Source organism: Callospermophilus lateralis, chromosome 2 (assembly GCF_048772815.1).
Source record: "Callospermophilus lateralis isolate mCalLat2 chromosome 2, mCalLat2.hap1, whole genome shotgun sequence".
In the NCBI taxonomy this organism is placed as follows: Eukaryota; Metazoa; Chordata; class Mammalia; order Rodentia; family Sciuridae; genus Callospermophilus; species Callospermophilus lateralis.
Window position 1 is genome coordinate 204,492,847 of NC_135306.1, and position 17,337 is coordinate 204,510,183.

General features: G+C 52.2%; 4 protein-coding genes across 6 annotated transcripts; 1 reads left to right on the forward strand and 3 right to left on the reverse strand.

The window, feature by feature from the left end:
* Nucleotides 1–56: 56 nt before the first annotated feature.
* Nucleotides 57–1,332, reverse strand: Znhit2 (zinc finger HIT-type containing 2). The gene has a single exon (XM_076844759.1). The coding sequence runs from the start codon at nucleotides 1,235–1,237 to the stop codon at nucleotides 80–82; it is 1,158 nt and encodes a 385-aa protein (XP_076700874.1). The 5' UTR covers nucleotides 1,238–1,332; the 3' UTR covers nucleotides 57–79.
* A 3,908-nt stretch (nucleotides 1,333–5,240) lies between these two features.
* Nucleotides 5,241–6,716, reverse strand: Fau (FAU ubiquitin like and ribosomal protein S30 fusion). Its single transcript, XM_076844761.1, has 5 exons — nucleotides 6,605–6,716; nucleotides 6,267–6,349; nucleotides 6,026–6,170; nucleotides 5,581–5,636; nucleotides 5,241–5,414 (listed from the first exon to the last, which is right to left on the reverse strand). Exons 2-5 carry the CDS (start codon nucleotides 6,339–6,341, stop codon nucleotides 5,289–5,291), a joined length of 402 nt encoding a protein of 133 aa, XP_076700876.1. The 5' UTR covers nucleotides 6,342–6,349; nucleotides 6,605–6,716; the 3' UTR covers nucleotides 5,241–5,288.
* A 144-nt stretch (nucleotides 6,717–6,860) lies between these two features.
* Nucleotides 6,861–10,105, forward strand: Mrpl49 (mitochondrial ribosomal protein L49). Its single transcript, XM_076847542.1, has 4 exons — nucleotides 6,861–6,953; nucleotides 7,589–7,739; nucleotides 8,568–8,692; nucleotides 8,803–10,105. Exons 1-4 carry the CDS (start codon nucleotides 6,876–6,878, stop codon nucleotides 8,947–8,949), a joined length of 501 nt encoding a protein of 166 aa, XP_076703657.1. The 5' UTR covers nucleotides 6,861–6,875; the 3' UTR covers nucleotides 8,950–10,105.
* Nucleotides 10,018–17,080, reverse strand: Syvn1 (synoviolin 1). 3 transcript variants are annotated; one of them, XM_076847540.1, is made up of 17 exons: nucleotides 16,996–17,072; nucleotides 16,799–16,905; nucleotides 15,993–16,141; nucleotides 15,685–15,777; nucleotides 15,444–15,596; nucleotides 15,290–15,338; nucleotides 14,768–14,871; nucleotides 14,046–14,172; nucleotides 13,853–13,952; nucleotides 13,712–13,777; nucleotides 13,500–13,616; nucleotides 13,255–13,418; nucleotides 12,857–12,985; nucleotides 12,617–12,769; nucleotides 12,343–12,529; nucleotides 11,322–11,473; nucleotides 10,018–11,249 (listed from the first exon to the last, which is right to left on the reverse strand). In XM_076847540.1, the coding sequence occupies exons 3-17, from the start codon at nucleotides 16,122–16,124 to the stop codon at nucleotides 11,143–11,145; spliced, it is 1,833 nt and encodes a 610-aa protein (XP_076703655.1). In that variant the 5' UTR covers nucleotides 16,125–16,141; nucleotides 16,799–16,905; nucleotides 16,996–17,072; the 3' UTR covers nucleotides 10,018–11,142. The 3 variants fall into 3 exon arrangements, with proteins under 3 accessions (XP_076703655.1, XP_076703656.1, XP_076703654.1); XM_076847541.1 differs by lacking the exon at nucleotides 16,799–16,905 and having other exon boundaries at nucleotides 12,617–12,766; nucleotides 16,996–17,080; XM_076847539.1 differs by lacking the exon at nucleotides 16,799–16,905 and having other exon boundaries at nucleotides 16,996–17,080.
* Between the last annotated feature and the right edge of the window lie 257 nt (nucleotides 17,081–17,337).

A 17,337-nucleotide genomic window follows, 5' to 3' on the forward strand; every position in this document is an offset into this window, starting at 1 on the left:
ACAGCTGTCACTCAGAAATGGGCACTGTCCACAGTTGGGCAGACCAGGCACAGCTTTATTAATAACAAGGGTCTCCAGATCAGCCAGGGAGCTCCTCAATGAGAGTCCTCGGTGCAGGTGGCATAGGGCCTCCCCAAAGGCGCTCTAGTTCCCCAGTGAGGGCTGCCACCTCCTCTGCTGCCACCGTGTGGGCTTGGTGGGCCCTGGTGCAGTCTAAAGCCAATGGTGTTAGGACAGCCTCATTTTCATTGGTCCAGGCCAGCAGAAATTGGCACTTCTTCCGGGCCCGGTAGAGGCGATCTCGCTCTTCTCTAGCCACGGCCTGTTTCCTGGCCCTGCCCAGAGTCTGCACTAGATGCCCCAATGCAGCCAGCGTGTAGCCTTTCTGGTTGGCGGGACCCTCACCCAGCAGGATGCGGGCGGCCTCTTGCATAGCACCCCGTGTACCCAGGGGCCCTGGTGGGTGCTCGCTGGTTTCTAGCACGCTGGCTGCAGCCAGCAGGGCTTCCTCCGCAGAAGCAAAGACTTGCTGGGCGCCCAGGGCTCCAGAAACGCCCAGCAGCGTGGCACAAAAGTCGGAGAGCAGCTCTTCGTCCCCGCCATGATAAAGGGCTAGAGTGTGAGCATAGGCGAACAGCACGTTGGGGAGCTGGAAGCGCACGAGCGGCGAGGCTGGGCAGCGACTCAGGCTGGCCAGCGCAGGGATGTGGGTGGGCACCGAGGGCCTGCAGGCCCTAGGGGCGTCTCCAGAAACTGGCTCCGCGGGGTCGGGTTCTAGCTCCGCAGGTTCACTGCTGGGGACACCATCTAACTCCTCTAGAAGCCGCGGCCCGGCCCCACGGTCCCACCACCACGGCCGCCACGGAGGCAGCAGCTTCCCGGCCTCGCCGCGGCTCAGCAACCGCTCGAAGGCCGCCTTCTCCGCGGGTGCCAACTCTTCCCAGAGTCTGGAAAGGCCGCCGGGTGCCGGGCCAGTGCTCAGGCCTGCCTCCTCGGGGTCGTCCTCTGTCTCGCGTTGCTGGCGCAGCCGGCGTAGAGCACATGCTAGGCGGCTAGGCGAGGCGCTGCGCCCGCGGAGCTCTCTCAGCACCTGGTCACGGTAGAAGTCTTCGGCGCAGGCACCATGCGCCCGATAGCAGCGCAGCGAACAGTAGGGCACATTACAGCGTGGACAGGTGTAGCGCGCTGGCTGGGCCTCCCCGCCTGGGCAGAAACCGCACAGCCCGGCCGGCTCCATGGCAACTAGAGCAGCTAGCTAACAGCGAACGCCAGCGCCCAAGCGCAGCCACTTCCGGCGCATCTTCAGTTACTTCCGCCTCTTTGCCAGGCCGAGGGAGCTTTCGGTTCGGCAAAGCTCGGAGGCTTCTCGGCAATTTCCGCCCACAATCATAAGCCAAGCCTCTCCCTTCTCTCAAGTAGCACTTTGGGCAGGCGCAGAAACCTAACGCAACGTACGAGCCCCGCCCACTAAGGCGATGACGCACAAGATCGGAAAAATGCGCAGGTGAGCACTACGCTGGTCCTCGCTCGCCCCCTAGTGGCTGACCAAACCCTTCCCCATCCCCGCCCCACAAGTTTCCTAAAAGTGAAAAACAACTTTTCTGTAAGAGCTGGGGGCTTGGGTTGGAGTTGTGGCTCAGTAGTAGAGCGCTTGCCTAGCCTGTGTGAGGCACTGGGTACGATTCTCAGCGCCACAATAAAATAAATAAAGGTCCATTGACAATTAAAAAATAAAAAATACAAAGCTGGGGGCAGAAATCATCTATGCTAAGCACCTACTTTGGGCCAATAATCGTGCCAGTTCTATGGGAGATAAGATTCCTCTCTATACTGGAGGAACAGACATTTTGCTAGGGGACATAGACAATTTAAGGGGCAGTTAGAATGGAAGACAGGCCTAGACCTGGGTGTTGGGGGCATTGCTTTAAAAGAAGGCAATGTTTAACAAATATCTGAGCTTCTGTTCAATTCCTAACCTAAACCTGCCTCTTCCTTCATTAAATACTTTCTGATTAAATATCCAATAGTAGTCAGGCACTGTGAGGCCTGTAATCCCAACTACTTGAGAGGCTGAGGCAGGATGATAGCAAGTTAGGGATCAGCCTGGACAATTTAGCAGGACCCAAAATAAACAATAAGGGCTGGGGATGTAGTTCACTATATATATTATGTTTATATACACAAACAATACAATATTTATATACACATAAAATCTTCATTCACCTAATTCTGTTAAATGCAGACTCCATATTGAGGACCAAGAACACAAGGAGGATCAAAGTGATGAGATTCCTGTCCTAAAGTTATCTTCTGGTGTAACAGAGATGATGAACCACAAACAACAACAATGAGGTGTTTTTATTTTACATACTGAGGAATGAACTCAGGGGCACTTAACCACTGAATTGCATCCCCAGCACCCGCCTCCTGCACCACACACATTTTTTAAATTTTGAGAACAAAGTCTCAAGTTGCTGAGGCTGGCCTCAAACTTGTCATTCTCCTGCCTTAACCTTCTCAGTTGCTGGGATTACAGATATGTACTACCATATCTGGCTGAAAGATGAGGTCTTGATCTATGTACCTATGAAATGTATCCTGGTTCTTTGGTCACTCTCACATTCATTCCCACATCCTGTCACTTCTGCCTCTGAAATATCTTACATCTATCTTGATATGTATCATTTATCTCCCTACAAAGACTTGGATGGACCACCACTGATGGTCTAAGCTACCTGCCTCCTCATCGGATGACAGTGCCTTAACTGTTTTCCTAACTTCCTCCAGAAAAAAAGCCTGAGAAATAGATTATAGGGCTGGGGATATAGCTCAGTGGTAGAGCATTTGCCTTGACTAGTCAAGGCCTGGTTTGATTTCCAGCACTGAAAAGTGAAAAACCCACAAGAATTTAGATCACAAATCAGATTACATCAGTCCCTTGCTTAAATCCTCTTCATGACCCTCTGTTGCTTTTAAACTCAACCCCAGCTGTGGTGTGAATCAAAACTCATGTTGAGACGCGCACTGTGGGCCACAACCATAATCCCAGCAGTTTGGGAGACTGAGGCTGGAGGATTGTGAGTTCAAAGTTAGCTTCATCAATTTAGCAAGGCTCTAAGCAATTTAGCAAGACCCTGTCTCTAAATAAAATATAAAAAACAGCTGGGGATGTGACTCTGCAGTTAACTGCACCTGGATTTACTCCCTTGTACCAAAACAAACAAAACCAAAACCAAAAACAAACTTATGTTTAAATGTAATCCCTTTTGTGAGGCATTAAGAGGCAAAAACCTTTTAGAAGTGGTTAAGTCCAAGGTTCTACCTTAGTGGATTGATCCATTCATGGATTAATGCAGTGTGGATAAAATAAAGGAGTTCTTTCCCATGGCTAACAAGGTCCTGCAGAATCTGCTGCACTCACTAGATATCACTTCTGCTTCTGCCCTTGGAAGCCTCTTGGCTGGAACTCTCCCCAGCTCAACACTTGATTAGTTATTTCAGGACTCCTATCTTTTCCTCAGTGGTCTTCCTTAGGGAGCATCCCTAAGTAGTCTGTCCACAACTTCCCCCACATCACACCCACATTGCAGCAGTCTTTCTATGAGGCTATTAACACTTGTAATGAGTTTCCTCATATTTCCCCACACAAAAAATTTACTGTGGGCTAGGGATGTATGTCATTCAAGGGCAAGGACTTGAAAACTTGAATTCAATCCTCTACCAATCTTTAAAAAAAAAAAAAAAACTGATAAATAGAAAGTCAGGGGCTGGGATTGTGGCTCAGTGGTAGAGCGCTCTCCTAGCACAGGCAGGACCTGGGTTCGATCCTCAGCACCACATAAAAATAAAGGCATTATGTTGTGTCCATCCACACTTAAAAATATAATAAATATTTAAAAAAAAAAAAAGGAACTGTTTTTTTTTTTCCCCCCAGTGCTGGGGATCAAACCCAGGGCCTTGAGCATATTATCCCAAACTCCCTACCACTGACCAACATTCCCAGTTCTTTTTTATTTAAATCACCACTCACAATATTTTTTTTTAATCGAGAGAGAGAATTTTAATATTTATTTTTTAGTTTTCAGCGGACACAACATCTTTGTTTGTATGTGGTGCTGAGGATCCAACCCGGGCCGCACGCACGTCAGGCGTGGCTCAAGCGGTAGAGCGATGGCCTGGCGCGTGCGGCCCGGGTTGGATCCTCAGCACCACATACAAACAAAGATGTTGTGTCCGCCGATAACTAAAAAATATTAAAAAAAAAAAAAAAGTCTCTCTATACAGCCTATATACCTACAATAAGCCAGGGGCTATCTAAGCATTTTATATCCTTTCACCTTCACAGCAACTCTCAGATGATGCAGAGACTAGATAAGTAGTTCAAGGGCTGGGGTTGTAGTTCAGTGATAGAGCATGTATGAGGTACTCGGTTTGATCCTCAGGACCATATAAAAAGTAAACATAAAAGAATGCTGTCTATCTACAACTCTAAAATAAATAAATAAATAAATAAATAAATAAGTAGTTCAAGATCTGCCAAACAGTAAGTATAAGAGGGAAAAAGAAAAAAAAGTTCAGCAGTCTAAACCCAAGGGCTTTCCCCCATAGTATATTATATTAAGAACCAGCAGGTTCAAAAACAGATGAATGATGAGTGGGTTTCAGATATGCTGGAAGCCTTAGTTGCTAGGAGGGATCCTTAAATCAACTCTAAAAGAACTGTTTGGGAACATTTTATCCAATTATAGCATGATTAAATCAGCAAGGCCAATCAAACAATTATAAGTAAACAAGGTCACCCATCACCATGGTGCCAATGTAATCAAGCAATACCTTGCTGATTTCTAGTACTGAGGTACAGCAGGTTTCTTGTGTCCTGGACTTTAGTAAGGCCACAGCTAGTTCTAAGTTCAAGGAAGGACTAGATTGGCATTTCCTGACTTTATCTTCTACCCAAACCCCTTCCATACTGCCCTTTGCTACCTCCATAAAAAACACCTCATCATGATTTCTGCTACCTTCTCTAGCTAGAAGATGAAAAAGGAATTGTGGGGGGAATAATCAAATTATTCAGAATGGGTAATTTCCAACTCTTTATCTTAAGGGCGGTCATCTGTGTCTCTCCTGTAGTTTACCATTTCTTCCTTCCAGATTATGGGCCTCTGCCCTTACTGCCTCCAACCCCTGGTGAAAACCATACCTTTTCCTAACATCCTGCAAATTAAAATGAAACAATGAGCTGTCTGGACGAAGTGGCTTTATTAGAGAAAACAAAGATTACATAGGACTTAGGAGTTGGCATTGGGGCCTTTCTTCTTGCCAAAGGTAGGCACAACATTGACAAAGCGCCGGTTGTACTGCATCCGCCGCTTGGCACGGCCTGTCTTCTTCTTCTTCTTCTCCTGTTTGGCCACCTGGGAAAAAGAAGGGCTGATCAGAACCTGGCTGACCTCTTACAAGCCTGGCACTCTTCCCTCAGGCTCCTCTCCAGGAAGGGACAAGACAAACAGGAACATCAAGGGTCTTGGATTAGCTGTGACAGTAAGACAAAGTCCAAACACCACAAATTTTCTCACTCACCTTGGGAGTTTGACCTCTTACTTTTCCAGCACGGGCCAGAGAACCATGGACTTTACCTGTGGTGAGAAGGGAGAACAGCAGCAGGTTGAGACAAGTTTGGCCCAAACTGGAGTGAAACAAAGTCAGAGTTTTGACCTGTAATAACATTTTCTGGCTCTGGACTTTCAATAAGACTTGAAGAGCATCTTGGGGATCTGGTCTGACACCTTGATTTTAGTGGAGAAACTGAAGCCAGACAAAGGTCTGCCAGAAGAACAGCTGTCTGGCTCCTTCTCTCACACCTCTTGGAGTTCATTTAGAGGTGAACGGGAAAAAATTTAGCTGGACTGAAGATCGTGGAAAACACTTCAGTGCCTTACCATAGAAACGATACCGAGCTGCCCGGACTATGTACCCCACACCCATTCACTTAAGGCAGTTCAAAAAGCCGTCCTCCCCCACTTACCTCCAAGCATGCGGCCGGCTACTTCCAAAGTGGTCAAGGCCTCCACTCCACACTGGCCCAGAGTAGCCTCATCCTCCAGCGGCGTGCCTGCCAGGAGCACGACTTGGTCTTCCGGGGCGATGCCCTCCAGTGAGGCTACATGAGCCTGCAGGAGAAGCAAGATTCGTGTGCATTTCCGCGGGTACGAGGGCCAAGAGAACCAGAGGACGGGTAGAGTGCAAGCAGCTCCACGCAGACTTACCTTGATCTGAGCGACCGTCTCCTGGCTGGTTACTTCGAGGGTATGTAGCTCTTGGGCGCGGACAAAGAGCTGCATGTCGGCGACTGAAATGAAAGGCTCGTGTGAGAAGAGGAAAAGCGTCCCAGAAACAAGGGAGTCAGGGAATGGGAAACGGAGCAGGACGATCGCGTCGGGTCTGAGACTGGCTCGGCGTGTCAACGTGGCGGAGACCGGGCCTGCGAAGAAGCTCAGGCAGGGACTCAAGCCCGGGCCGCCATAGAGAAGCCCCTGCCCCTTGATTTCCCGGTGCCTTCAGACTCCGCGGCCGGCCTGCTACTAAGCCCTCGCCTAAGTCTTACCTGAGCCGCGGCCCGAGGTGCCGCTACCGTGAAGATGGAGTCGAGAAAGAGGAAGAAGCGAGGGCGCGCACGTCCTCACCGCCTGCTTCGTGCCACGTCACTACTGAGCGACCGCGAGGTCCTCTAATATTTGTACCGCTCATCACCATTCTAGCTCCGCCCCTTTACGCTACGCGCAGGCGTCCTTTCTTCGTGGGCTGCGCGCGCAGGCGGGTGGAGGGGGCGGGACCAGGCCGGTTGCGCGCGCAGAGGGCCAGTGGGGCTGGTCAAGATGGCGGCGGCCGTGTTCCGGGCATCGCTGCGGGGCTGGACCACTGGGGTCCTGCGGGGCTTCGGGCTGCGGCACCAGGTGAGAGCGCCGAGCTTGGAACTGAGGGAAGAGGGCTGAATGCGCGGCTCACTGTTGTTCATTGTAACTCTGCAATCAGCATCCCTACATGGGTCCTTAGTTTTCTTGCCCAATTGGTGGCACTTGTCTCGAAGGTAAATACAAGATTGAGGGGAAAGTGGTAGATCCCGGAGTGCGCTTGGGGAATATGGGGTTTGGGATGTGGATAAAATCGAGCGCGGGTTAGTCGCGACTGGGGGTTACTGCCCACGACACTCGCTGCCTGGGTCCTGAGTGTGAGCAGGGAATTGCCATTAGTTAAAGTACCTAATCTAGAACTAGACTGTTTTAACAGAATGTGCAGAGACAACTTTTAAATACTGAAAAATGCCATAGTGTTCAATCTTACTGCTGATTGGCTTTTCAGAAATACACAGTGTCATTTGAGTCCTGAGAGAGGCATGCTGTTCAGAGTGCCTGAGTTTCTTTGTCCAGTCCCACCTACACCTTGCACACCGGGAAACTGAAGCTTGGTGCTTTCCACCTCACACCTTTTATTTATGCTCTTCTCTCTGCTTGAAATGTTTCCGTTTTTGTACTTAATAAAGTTCTCTGTTGTTGGGTAAGCCATGGAGAGATTGTTTGTTTTGCCTCAGAGCCAGACCCAGGGGCCACCTGATTACCCCAGCTTCGTGGAATCTGTGGATGAGTATCACTTCGTGGAGCGCCTGTTACCTCCAGCCAGCATCCCAAAGCCCCCAAAGCATGAACATTATCCCACCCCTAGTGGCTGGCAGCCTCCCAGAGGTGAGGTGGTTTGAAGGCTGATGGGGAGCATCTCCCTCCCCAGTGGATTCAGGACTCATGTAGAAATCCTTTAGGATTAGCATTGGTTAGTGCCCAAGTAAGGGCTCAGGAGTGGAGCTATCCATTCATGGGTACCCATCCATCCACACTGTTGGGATGGTCTTTCCACCTGGGGGAAAAAAATGAATCATAGAGAGAAAACCAAGTGCTTGAACTGATATTCTCCCCCAGCAGACTATGTACCATAATTGAGAACACAGCTTGGGAGTCAGGCAGTTTAGGGTTTGAATTTGATACTGCTGTTCATTGCTGGTATGATCTTGAGTTAATCATTTCTCCCACCTTAATTTCAGCAAAAGAGAGATAATTTTCTCAGCACATAAAACATTTCCCTTAGTGGAAAGCCCAGTATATGGTAGGTGTTTGTAAGTCCTTTGTTACAGAGATTGATTTTGGCCTCCCTGACCCAGTGGAAAAGGGCACGGATTACCTGAGAGGGGACCCAAAGATCCAGGGAGGCATGACCCTGACTTCATTTATTTCTTGCCATTAGTTAAAGTACCTAATCTAGAACTAGACTGTTTTAACAGAATGGTGGGAATCCCAGCCCTGGTCCCTGCTCCATTCCAAACCACTTACATGATACCAGGATAAACAATTTGGTCCTGACTATAAACTGAAGGAAAGAGATGCCCTGATATGAAGTCTGTAGTTGGCTTGGTCCAGTTGGTTGCAATAACCCTCTGCTGATTTTTGTGAGGGGAAGGGCCTTGACTGTTGTTGTGTGAGGTCTAGAATGAATGGCTTATCAATATCCATCACTGACAGATCCCCCACCCAACCTGCCCTACTTTGTGCGGCGCTCTCGAATGCACAACATCCCTGTCTACAAGGACATCACACATGGCAACCGCCAAATGACTGTGATCCGGAAAGTGGAGGGGGATATCTGGGTGAGTAGGGAAGGGGTGGTAGCAGGGTATGGTTCTGTACTTTGGGGGGCTAAAAGGACAGTAGTCTGAGATGGACTATTGATCAGACCCAATTTATCATCTTTTCCCAGGCCCTACAGAAGGATGTGGAAGATTTTCTGAGCCCACTGCTGGGGAAGACACCTATTACCCAGGTTAATGAGGTGACTGGTACCCTTCGAGTCAAGGGCTACTTTGATGAGCAGCTTAAAGCCTGGCTCCTTGAGAAGGGCTTCTGAAGCCTCCTGAGCAACCTGCATGGCATAGTCCCCCACAAACTGGAGTTCAGGGGACCTTGGAAGTTGCAATGTATTGGAACCCCTGGGACAGGATACAAAAATCAGGGTTAAGGGCTTGGACAGGGCAGAGTATAAAGGCTAAAAGGCTGTGGGGCCAGGCCTTTCTTACATAAAGAGGGAAACAGGTCCCTATGCACAGGTGTCCATTAGGGGAAAGCTCTCAAGCATGAGACCCTCCTTGAACCACCAAGCTAGGAGAGGACATTATCTGATGTCCTTCCCCTCACTGTGGCATGTTACTTGGGGCTGGAAATGACAGTGCAACCCCCTTTGGGGGAGGGTTCACAGGGCAGAGCCTTTAGGCACATCCTTCCTCAGCCCTCTGGGAGCTCACTGCCAGGAGCATTCCTGAACCTTTGCTGTAGATCAGACCTGGCTTGGTCCTGGAGGGTTTGTAAAACACTGTTGACTTCAGCACAGGGTCCTGAGAAAAGCCTTAAGTTCAAGTGCATTCCTGGGCACCAGAGCATAGATAGCCATGTAGCCCAGGGAGAGGTGGGAATCCCAGCCCTGGTCCCTGTTCCATTCCAAACCACTTAGACTTAACTGGGTTTCCAGCTCTAAGAAGTCAAGTGATTAGCTTTGGCTGGCCTGGCCAGGCCATAAGATGGTACTCAGCAGCTCCTCGCAGTCTGGCCCAAGCCCATCCTCCCAGCCTGTTGACCTGCAGGCAGGAAGTTGCAGGCCTTTTACTCCTGTGAGTGGTCCACCCATAGTCAACTAGCCTTCACACTTTCCCCACCCTGGAGTCACCCAGGTCAAAGACCTGAGGTTCCTCCCCTTCCCTCAAACTGGCTAAGACCGCGTTTGGATCCTGCTCTTGGTCTCTGACCTAAGGTAGGGTACTGATTTCTCTCTGGGGCTCAGTTTCTCCATATGCAAATAGGTATGTCTTTGTAGTTGTTCAATAGTCAAGTATCTACTCCTGGAAATTACAGACCATTATCAAGTCCATAGTCTTGGTAAGAAAAAGGAGCCCAACCCTGATCCTGACATAAGCCCCACCAATCATTAATGCAAGTTTTTATTTGGCCGTATATACAATTTAAGCTATTAAAATTTTTACAATATTTACAAATTAAATAATCATCTGAAACTGTCTCCAGCAACTCTTGTAACACAAAACCAAGGGGAAGAAAGACAGGGACAGGCAGGCCTTGGCTCCTGTGGTCCCTGCCTGGCCCAGAGCCTGTTCTAAAGTGGAGAGGAGGAGCTGCACTTCTGGCTCCTCTTTCCTGGGGATGGGCATTCAAATTCAAAAGATAAAATTTAAGCCAAAAGCCACCAGGTAAGGTAGTAGTTCCAATCCTTCTGAACTTAAGAATCTTAAGTTCTGCAAGGTGAGAAGTGGCCTTCCTTGGATTCTGGGTTGCAGTGGTTAAGGAGCAGCACACTAGCCCCCAGCCCGGCTGTGGCTGGGCAGTGGCTACAGGGTGAGACTGAGGCAGCCTCACCTAAGAGAAGCTGCAGGGGAAAGGGCCTGGGGGAGGGGCAGGGCAGGGTCCCTCAGTGCTGCCCGCCTGCCCCCCACCCCCAGGCACTCCTTTCCCTGAGTTGTGTGGTTGCCAGTAAGACGTGGAAATGCCACAGGGCACAGGGGGCATAGCCACCACCACAAAGGGGCTTCTGGGGGAGATCAGGGTAAGAAAAGGAAATTTGTACCAGTCTTGGCAGGAGGGCCAGGGCAAGTTCCCGGCCTGCCTCCAGCCCCTCTGGGGTCCACACTTGGGTATGGGAACTAATACTGTTCGGCACTGCAGTGTGACCCCCCCATACAAGTAGGGCTTGGAGGGGCTGCCCCTTCTCCCAGAAATGGATGGGAAAGAAGGGGGTTCTCAGAGGCTGAACCTTTTGCTTTCACAGCTCCAGCTATGCCCCAGCAGAACACAGGGCTGAAGAGGTGGCAAGGAATGCTGAAGTTGACCCAGCATCCCCATGCCTGCCTGGGCCTCAGGGCTGGAGTCTTGGACTGGGAACTCAGCCTCTTTCCACTTGGCCTCAGGGATGCCTCCTCTTTTTCAGAGCTGGGGTTACTACTCCCTGGTGCAGAGAGGGAGCTGGCACTTGGTGGCAGGACTTGTTCCAGCGAGGGCTGCTCAAGAGAGCGGGGACAGGGTGAGGACAGGGGCAGTGTCAGTGGGCAACAGGGGACTCCAACTTTTGTAGGCGGCGACGGCGGAGCTCTGCAGCATCAGGCTCTCCATCTTCAGGCAGCTCCTCGGCACCCACTGACTCAGGAGCTGAGGATAAAGAAGTCAGAAGTGGAACCCGGAGAAGCCCCAGCCAGATCCCTAAAGGCTGATCAAACCTACCTGGAGGCTTTTCAGTTTCAGGGGCTGGTGGGGAGGCTCCTGGAGATGGGGTGGTAGCCTCAGAGCTGGGGATGCTGGTAGAGGAGGCAGCAGCGACCACTGGAGAGGCAGTCTCTTCAGCAGGGTTGACAGAAGTGGCAGGCCGGGGGGGCCTAGGGACAGGGGACAGAAAGTAGGTCCAGCCTTGGTAACCTAGCTTGGGCAGATTGTTCTGTTCTTGTCAAGCCTTATAGGACAGTCTAGGACAATGTGCCCCTGTGACTATCAGGCACAAAGGAACACACTTGGAATGGACGCTCCTGTGGAGTGACTCAAGGGCCACAAAGTGTTCTCAAAACACTTGGAGGTGGACTGCTGACCCATCTCTCCTTTTCCCCTGCAGTCTCTGCTCAGGGGCATCAGGACTTCACAGGGCATTTGTTGAATAATCACAAAATGCTAAAGTCTTAACTCTGGCTTCCCTCCAAGCCTGTGTTGTCACTATTAGGTGCAAGGCACTTGGTACATGTCACCTCTGTAAATAGAAACTCCACTATTCTCATGAGGTGAAGGAGATCACAAAGCAAGTGAACAATGGGACTAGCACTTGAATTCAGATCAGGCTGGCTCCCATGTACCCAGCACTCCCCCCCCCCCCCCCCCCGCCCCAAGTAACTTTGCATTAACTGTTTCTTCAATTCAGGGGCATTTCTTAGTGTCAGTAAGGTATTAGGTGATGAGCTAAAGCTAGGAATAATTTGAGTTAAAAATATAAAGGAGTAAGATTCAAGGTCAGCTCACTAATAAACATCACTCTTTCTTAGCTCCAGATGTGCCTCTGGAGTGGGAGGATAAAGGCACTGGGAGTAAAGCCCAGAGACCCTGAGAATGTCTGGAGATAGGTGACCTGAGTAAGTAGGTATTAGGGGGTATCAAGGGAGACATGCCAAGAACAACGGTGAGGGACCTCTTCTTGGCAACTACATAGCTCCCCACTTTCTTGCAAACACTCTGTGGCCCCCATATTCCCATGTAGACATACCCCAAAGAGGCCAGCACAGTGAGATACTGGTTGATTTGCAGCATGGCGGCGTCGAGCAGAGTGTGGATGTTACGCAGGCTCTGCAGCCGGGCCTCCAGGTGCTGCCGCTCATGGCCCTCCAGAGCCCGCAGTTCCTCTGGGGTCAGCCCAGCAAAGCCCGCAGGGGGCACAGGCATGGGGGGGAAGGCTGGAAGAGGTGGAGGCTCAGTTTGGCTACCTGGGCCTGATACCCCCCTACACCTTCTAGAATATCCCAGAGAATGGTCCAACTTACCAAAGGGTGGCGGCAGGGGCATACCCATCCAGGGAGGAGGGAAGGGAAAGCCTGGGGCAGGGCCAGCCTCTGGCGCAGAGCCAGGTGCTGGGGCAGGGGCACTTGTGCCAGCAGCTGTAGTTGTAGCTGCTCCACTGGGCCGAGAAAGGGCTGCTGAAGTGCAGAATGAGAAATCAGTGCTGTGGGGTCTCTGGATCCATTCCTGCCACCCTGCAGCTGCTGCAGTACCCAAAGGCTCACCTGCACTGGTGGATGGAGGGGCTGCAGCCTCTCCGGAGCTTGGGGGAGGTGGGACAGGTGGGAAGGGACCCATGGGGGGCCACAGCGGGAACATGCCTGGAGGAAAAGGAGGCAGGAGGCCCTGGGGGACTGCAGAGAGAAGACAAGACAGGATGGTAAGAAGACCACTGAACTGATATTGACCCCACTCCCAAACAGGGAGCTTGGCTACTGGGAGCTGTGTCCTCTGCTCCCAGGGCCTGAGCTCAGCACTGGTTACAGTGATTATAATCATTTATTTCTCGTCTTTTCACCCTCTCTGGCCCAGACTTGGAGGGCAGAGACTTGGATTCCCCAGCATCTCCCATTCCCAACTCTGGGGAAGTACCCAACATATGGCCAAATGAAGGGATACTTACAGTTAGGGGGCTGAGGCAGGAGTGGTGGAGGATGAGGGGCAGGGGGTGGCCCCTGATCCGCAGGTTCAGGAGGTGGTGGTGACTGGGCTGGCAGAGATGCTCTTAGGACATCCATTCGGCAGGTAGGGCAGGTCTGCTGTCGCTGGAACCAGGAGCGCAGGCAGCTAGGGATTAAGACCAGGTAGTGGTCAGCAGGTCTCCAGGGGCCTGTGATCTGATGTACAGGTTCCCAGGGCCCCTCCCACCTGGTGTGGAAGATGTGGTTGCAGGGCAGCCTCTTGGCACCAGTGACCATCTCTTCTCGGCAGATGATACAGACATTGTCCATTGCCTGAAGTTCCTCAGGAGTGGCATCTGGATACCTGGTTAGGATGGCAGAGCATGTGTCAGAACCAGAGCTGAAAGCAAGGTGACCTGGGACAGTGTTTGGGAGAGAACCTGGGACAAGCCCACTTACAGTGTGTTCATGTTGCGGATGGCTCGGCGGGACATGATGGCGTCTGTCACAGCTTTCTTGAACTGCCTGAAACAATAGTCAGTAAATGCAGGGAGGGGGAGGGATCAGGTTAGGAGACTAAAGGGACAGGGCTGGGCTCACCTCATGGCCAGGTACATGGGTCGGATGGCAAAGAGCGGGAAGGTGTGCACCTTGATCATGATGGTCATGAAGGCCATGTACAGCAGAACCTTGATAAAGCCTGGGGGTAAGGATGCAGAGACCTGGTCACAGGGTCTGGCAGGTAGAATAGGAGATTCTGGTCTGGGTCAGGAGAGGTCCAGGCTGCCCTCACCTGTGAACAGCTCTGTGTAGAGCATGTACACAGCTTTATTGTCCCAGGGGTTCTCGCTCTGGAGGTCCACGGAGTGTAGCACATACTTGATGAAGATGGTGAGCACCATTGTCATCAGGATGGCATACTGGAGGGGAGAGGGGCACAAGGGGGATGTAAACACCAGCTCCCCTTAATCCAGCCATGCTCTGCAGTGCCAGGGCCCCAGCACAGCAGGGTGCCGTGTTACCAGCACAGGATCTGAACACAGCCTGTCTTCCCAGCTCCCCAGCTCACTATGACTTCAGGCAGTTCACTCAACCTCAACTTGCTCATCTGTAAAATGCAGAATTAACTATTTATTTATAGCAGCGTTGTCTTGCTGATTAAGAAATGCAGGTCAGCGGCTCAGCACAAGACTGGTATACAGTGGACACTTGACAAATGCTGACACGCCTCCCCGGTGGCCCATCCAGCTAATTCTCTCCTGTCCATCCACCTATGCAGAGCCAACTCTAGCATCAGCCTCCAGGAAAACTTCCCTGAGCCCAGGTCAGGCCTTGTCTGCAACCTCTTTTGTGCCCTCCTGTCATCAACTAGGAGTGTATGAGGGGTACCATGACTGACTGATCACTGTTCCCTGGTGGCCACACAGCAGCTGCTCAGTAAGGGTCCGTTGGGTTACTCAGTAACATGCAGTGCCACCTTGGACTTGTCTCTCCAAACTCCCAAGCCAGTTTTACCTCAAAGCCAAACACCAGCTGCACAGAAGCCCCACGGGTCAGGATGCTGTGATAAGCGTGGCTGACGAAGAGGAAGTCCAGGATACCCAGGAGGAACATAAGGGCTGTGGGGACCCCCAAATGGGGTAGGATAGGATTAGCCCAGGGCCTGACAGCAACTTCTGCTCTAGGACAACCCCACCTTCAAGCCCACCATGGCCCAGCCACCTAGTCAGGTGGGCACATTCCACTGATCTCAGCCCTCTGGAAACTTAAGTTTTGCCATGGCAGTGGGTTGTTGGGGCAGCCTCCAGGTGAGGAGGCAGAAAGATAAGGCTCAGCAGTTAAGAAGCCCTGGAGTGGAACAGGGCACAGACGATGCAAATTAACTTCCTAAATTATCTTTCCTGTACAGCTGCAGGCTGAGGGATGGCTTGTGCTCTGGGGTACAGGTCCATGGCTAGTGACTTTTCACCTTCCATTCCTCTATGGTTCCTGTCCTCCCTCCAGCTCCCTCCCTTCCCTTCCACAGATCTCACTCACAGACAATTCGGCAGTGAAAGAGCCAGGAGATATTGGGGCTGCGTTCCATCTAAAGCAGAGCAGAGTGACCCATCAGGAAGGCTGGAGTCCTCCCATATGCCCAATCCAGCCCTCATTGCTCCATAAGCCTGCCCACTGGCCACTCCCAACTCACAAAGTCCACACGGTCCTCAGCCAGCCAGTGGAAACATTTGAGAAAGAGGAGGAGGGTGAAGAGCGCAACAAAGCGAGGGCTGAAGTCGTCCCGAAAAACGGTGAAGGCCAGACAAGTCTCAGTAACAGCATACCAGGAACGCTCCAGAAGGTGCTAGGGGTTGGGCAGGGGATGATGTGGAATCCAGACATTCTGCTTGCCCAACACCCTGCCCCTCATCTTTGAACCACCAACATCTTACCTCCATCTCTGCTGCCCTCAGCTGCCCAAAGAACACCTTGCCCATCACCTTGCCCAAAAGGAAGACAAGGACGAAGGCCTGGATGTACAGGACCTAGGAGTGGGGAAAGGCTATGGTTTGGGGTCACTTTCTGCTTTCCTCTGCCTGGAGCTCATCATTCAGGAACCTCCCCAAGACTTCACCAGTTTATTTAAACTTAGGCAGCTAGTGGCTACTTCTCCCCTACTGACCTGTAGCCCCGCCTCTGCCCTAGGCAGACTCCTCCTTCCCTCCCAGGGAGTTCTGCCCTCCCTGAGCCCTGAACTCACTGCCATGCTGGGGCTGGACTTGGTCAAGTACACCACAGTGGGGTAGAACTGGTGTTTGAGGTAGTAGGCATGAGCCACCACGGCCCCGGTCAGCGCCAGGCTGGCCGCCATCATCACTGCGGTGCGGAACATTGCCCTGGCCCGCAGACCTGCGTGGGGAAAGGAAAGACAATAACGTGTATTGCCCATCCTATGCAAATCTAGCATAGTGCCTGGCACAACGTCAACGGGATAAAGAGGGTAAAATCTCACTTTACTATCACAACCATCAGATCAAGAAAAGCATATGTTTCCCGTTTCCCCATTTCACAAATAAAGAAACTGAGCCTCAAAGGGGTTAAGCGATCACACTGATATGAAACCTGGGTCAGTCTAGTTTCAGATCTAGGGCTCTTTCCACGCTGCCTGCCAAGCCGCCGCCTCCTCTGGGGAGGCAATGAGGAAAAGAAGCATTGTTGGAGGACCAGTGGGGGGTGGGGGGGACTGCCACCGCTGACCCTAGGGTGAAGGTGCTGGGGTTTGTGGCAAAAGCAAAAATCTGCTCCAGGGGCGGGAACGCTCGGCCTGGACTGGGCGAAGCAAAGCCGCAGAGGGGCACAGCCCGGGGAGGCAGCAGTGCGGGTGACAGCTGTGCCAGGGTGGTCAGTGCGGACGCGCGCCCCGCGGGAGCGGGCGGGGTACGTCAGCCTGGAACCCTGGCGCCCCCCAACCCCCGGAGCTATATCAACTCGGGGCACTAAGAAACGGCCGACCAGCAGGGTGCAGTGCGGGACAGAGGGACTCGGGTCAGCTTCGCAGCCGCGCACCTGTGAGCGCCAGGAGTTGTGAGCGTCGCAGGCGGGGCCCAGCTTCCGTGGCCGCGCCGGCGACTGAGGTCTACGGCCAGCTGACAGGCCGAAAGCAGGCGGCGGGACTGAGGGGGCGAGCCGATCCCGGTGACTTTAACAGGAAGGTCTTGGTCCCGACCCCAACCACATCCCGGAGCCCACTTCACTTCACTCACCAGGAGCCCAGCGCCGCGAGCCCGCTCAATCTCCGCGACTGCGGCAGCCGCTCGGGTTAACAACACTCCCCACCCCCTGCGAACCGGAACTTCGGGGGTAAGACACCTCACTTCCGGCGGCGCGGGGCGCGGCGTGGACCGTACCAAGTGTGCCCTTCGTTTGCTTCCACCGCGCGCCTTGCGTGGTGCTGGGAGCAGAGGTTTTGCCGCCGTTTTGGGGATATGTGCTTACCGAATAGGGCTAAGCAAGAGGTGAGAGAGGTGGCCGGAGCGGAAGAGGGTAACGGAAGAGGTTGTCCCCCTACCTACTAGTCACAGATGGTATGGTCTCTACCGCTGGGT

Bases quoted from the DNA above. Each gene is read 5' to 3' on its own strand.
- Znhit2 (XM_076844759.1), bottom strand. From the start codon at position 1,237: ATGGAGCCGGCCGGGCTGTGCGGTTTCTGCCCAGGCGGGGAGGCCCAG.
- Fau (XM_076844761.1), bottom strand. From the start codon at position 6,341: ATGCAGCTCTTTGTCCGCGCCCAAGAGCTACATACCCTCGAAGTAACC. The intron at 5,637-6,025 runs GTAAGTGGGGGA...TTCTCACCACAG, and splicing joins AGCCGGCCGCATGCTTGGAG to GTAAAGTCCATGGTTCTCTG. The intron at 5,415-5,580 runs GTGAGTGAGAAA...TCTTTTTCCCAG, and splicing joins TAAGAGGTCAAACTCCCAAG to GTGGCCAAACAGGAGAAGAA.
- Mrpl49 (XM_076847542.1), top strand. From the start codon at position 6,876: ATGGCGGCGGCCGTGTTCCGGGCATCGCTGCGGGGCTGGACCACTGGG. The intron at 7,740-8,567 runs GTGAGGTGGTTT...CATCACTGACAG, and splicing joins TGGCTGGCAGCCTCCCAGAG to ATCCCCCACCCAACCTGCCC. The intron at 8,693-8,802 runs GTGAGTAGGGAA...ATCTTTTCCCAG, and splicing joins AAGTGGAGGGGGATATCTGG to GCCCTACAGAAGGATGTGGA.
- Syvn1 (XM_076847539.1), bottom strand. From the start codon at position 16,124: ATGTTCCGCACCGCAGTGATGATGGCGGCCAGCCTGGCGCTGACCGGG. The intron at 15,778-15,992 runs GTGAGTTCAGGG...CCCCACTCCTAG, and splicing joins AGTCCAGCCCCAGCATGGCA to GTCCTGTACATCCAGGCCTT. The intron at 12,770-12,856 runs GTGAGCCTTTGG...TCTGCACTTCAG, and splicing joins CCCTCCATCCACCAGTGCAG to CAGCCCTTTCTCGGCCCAGT.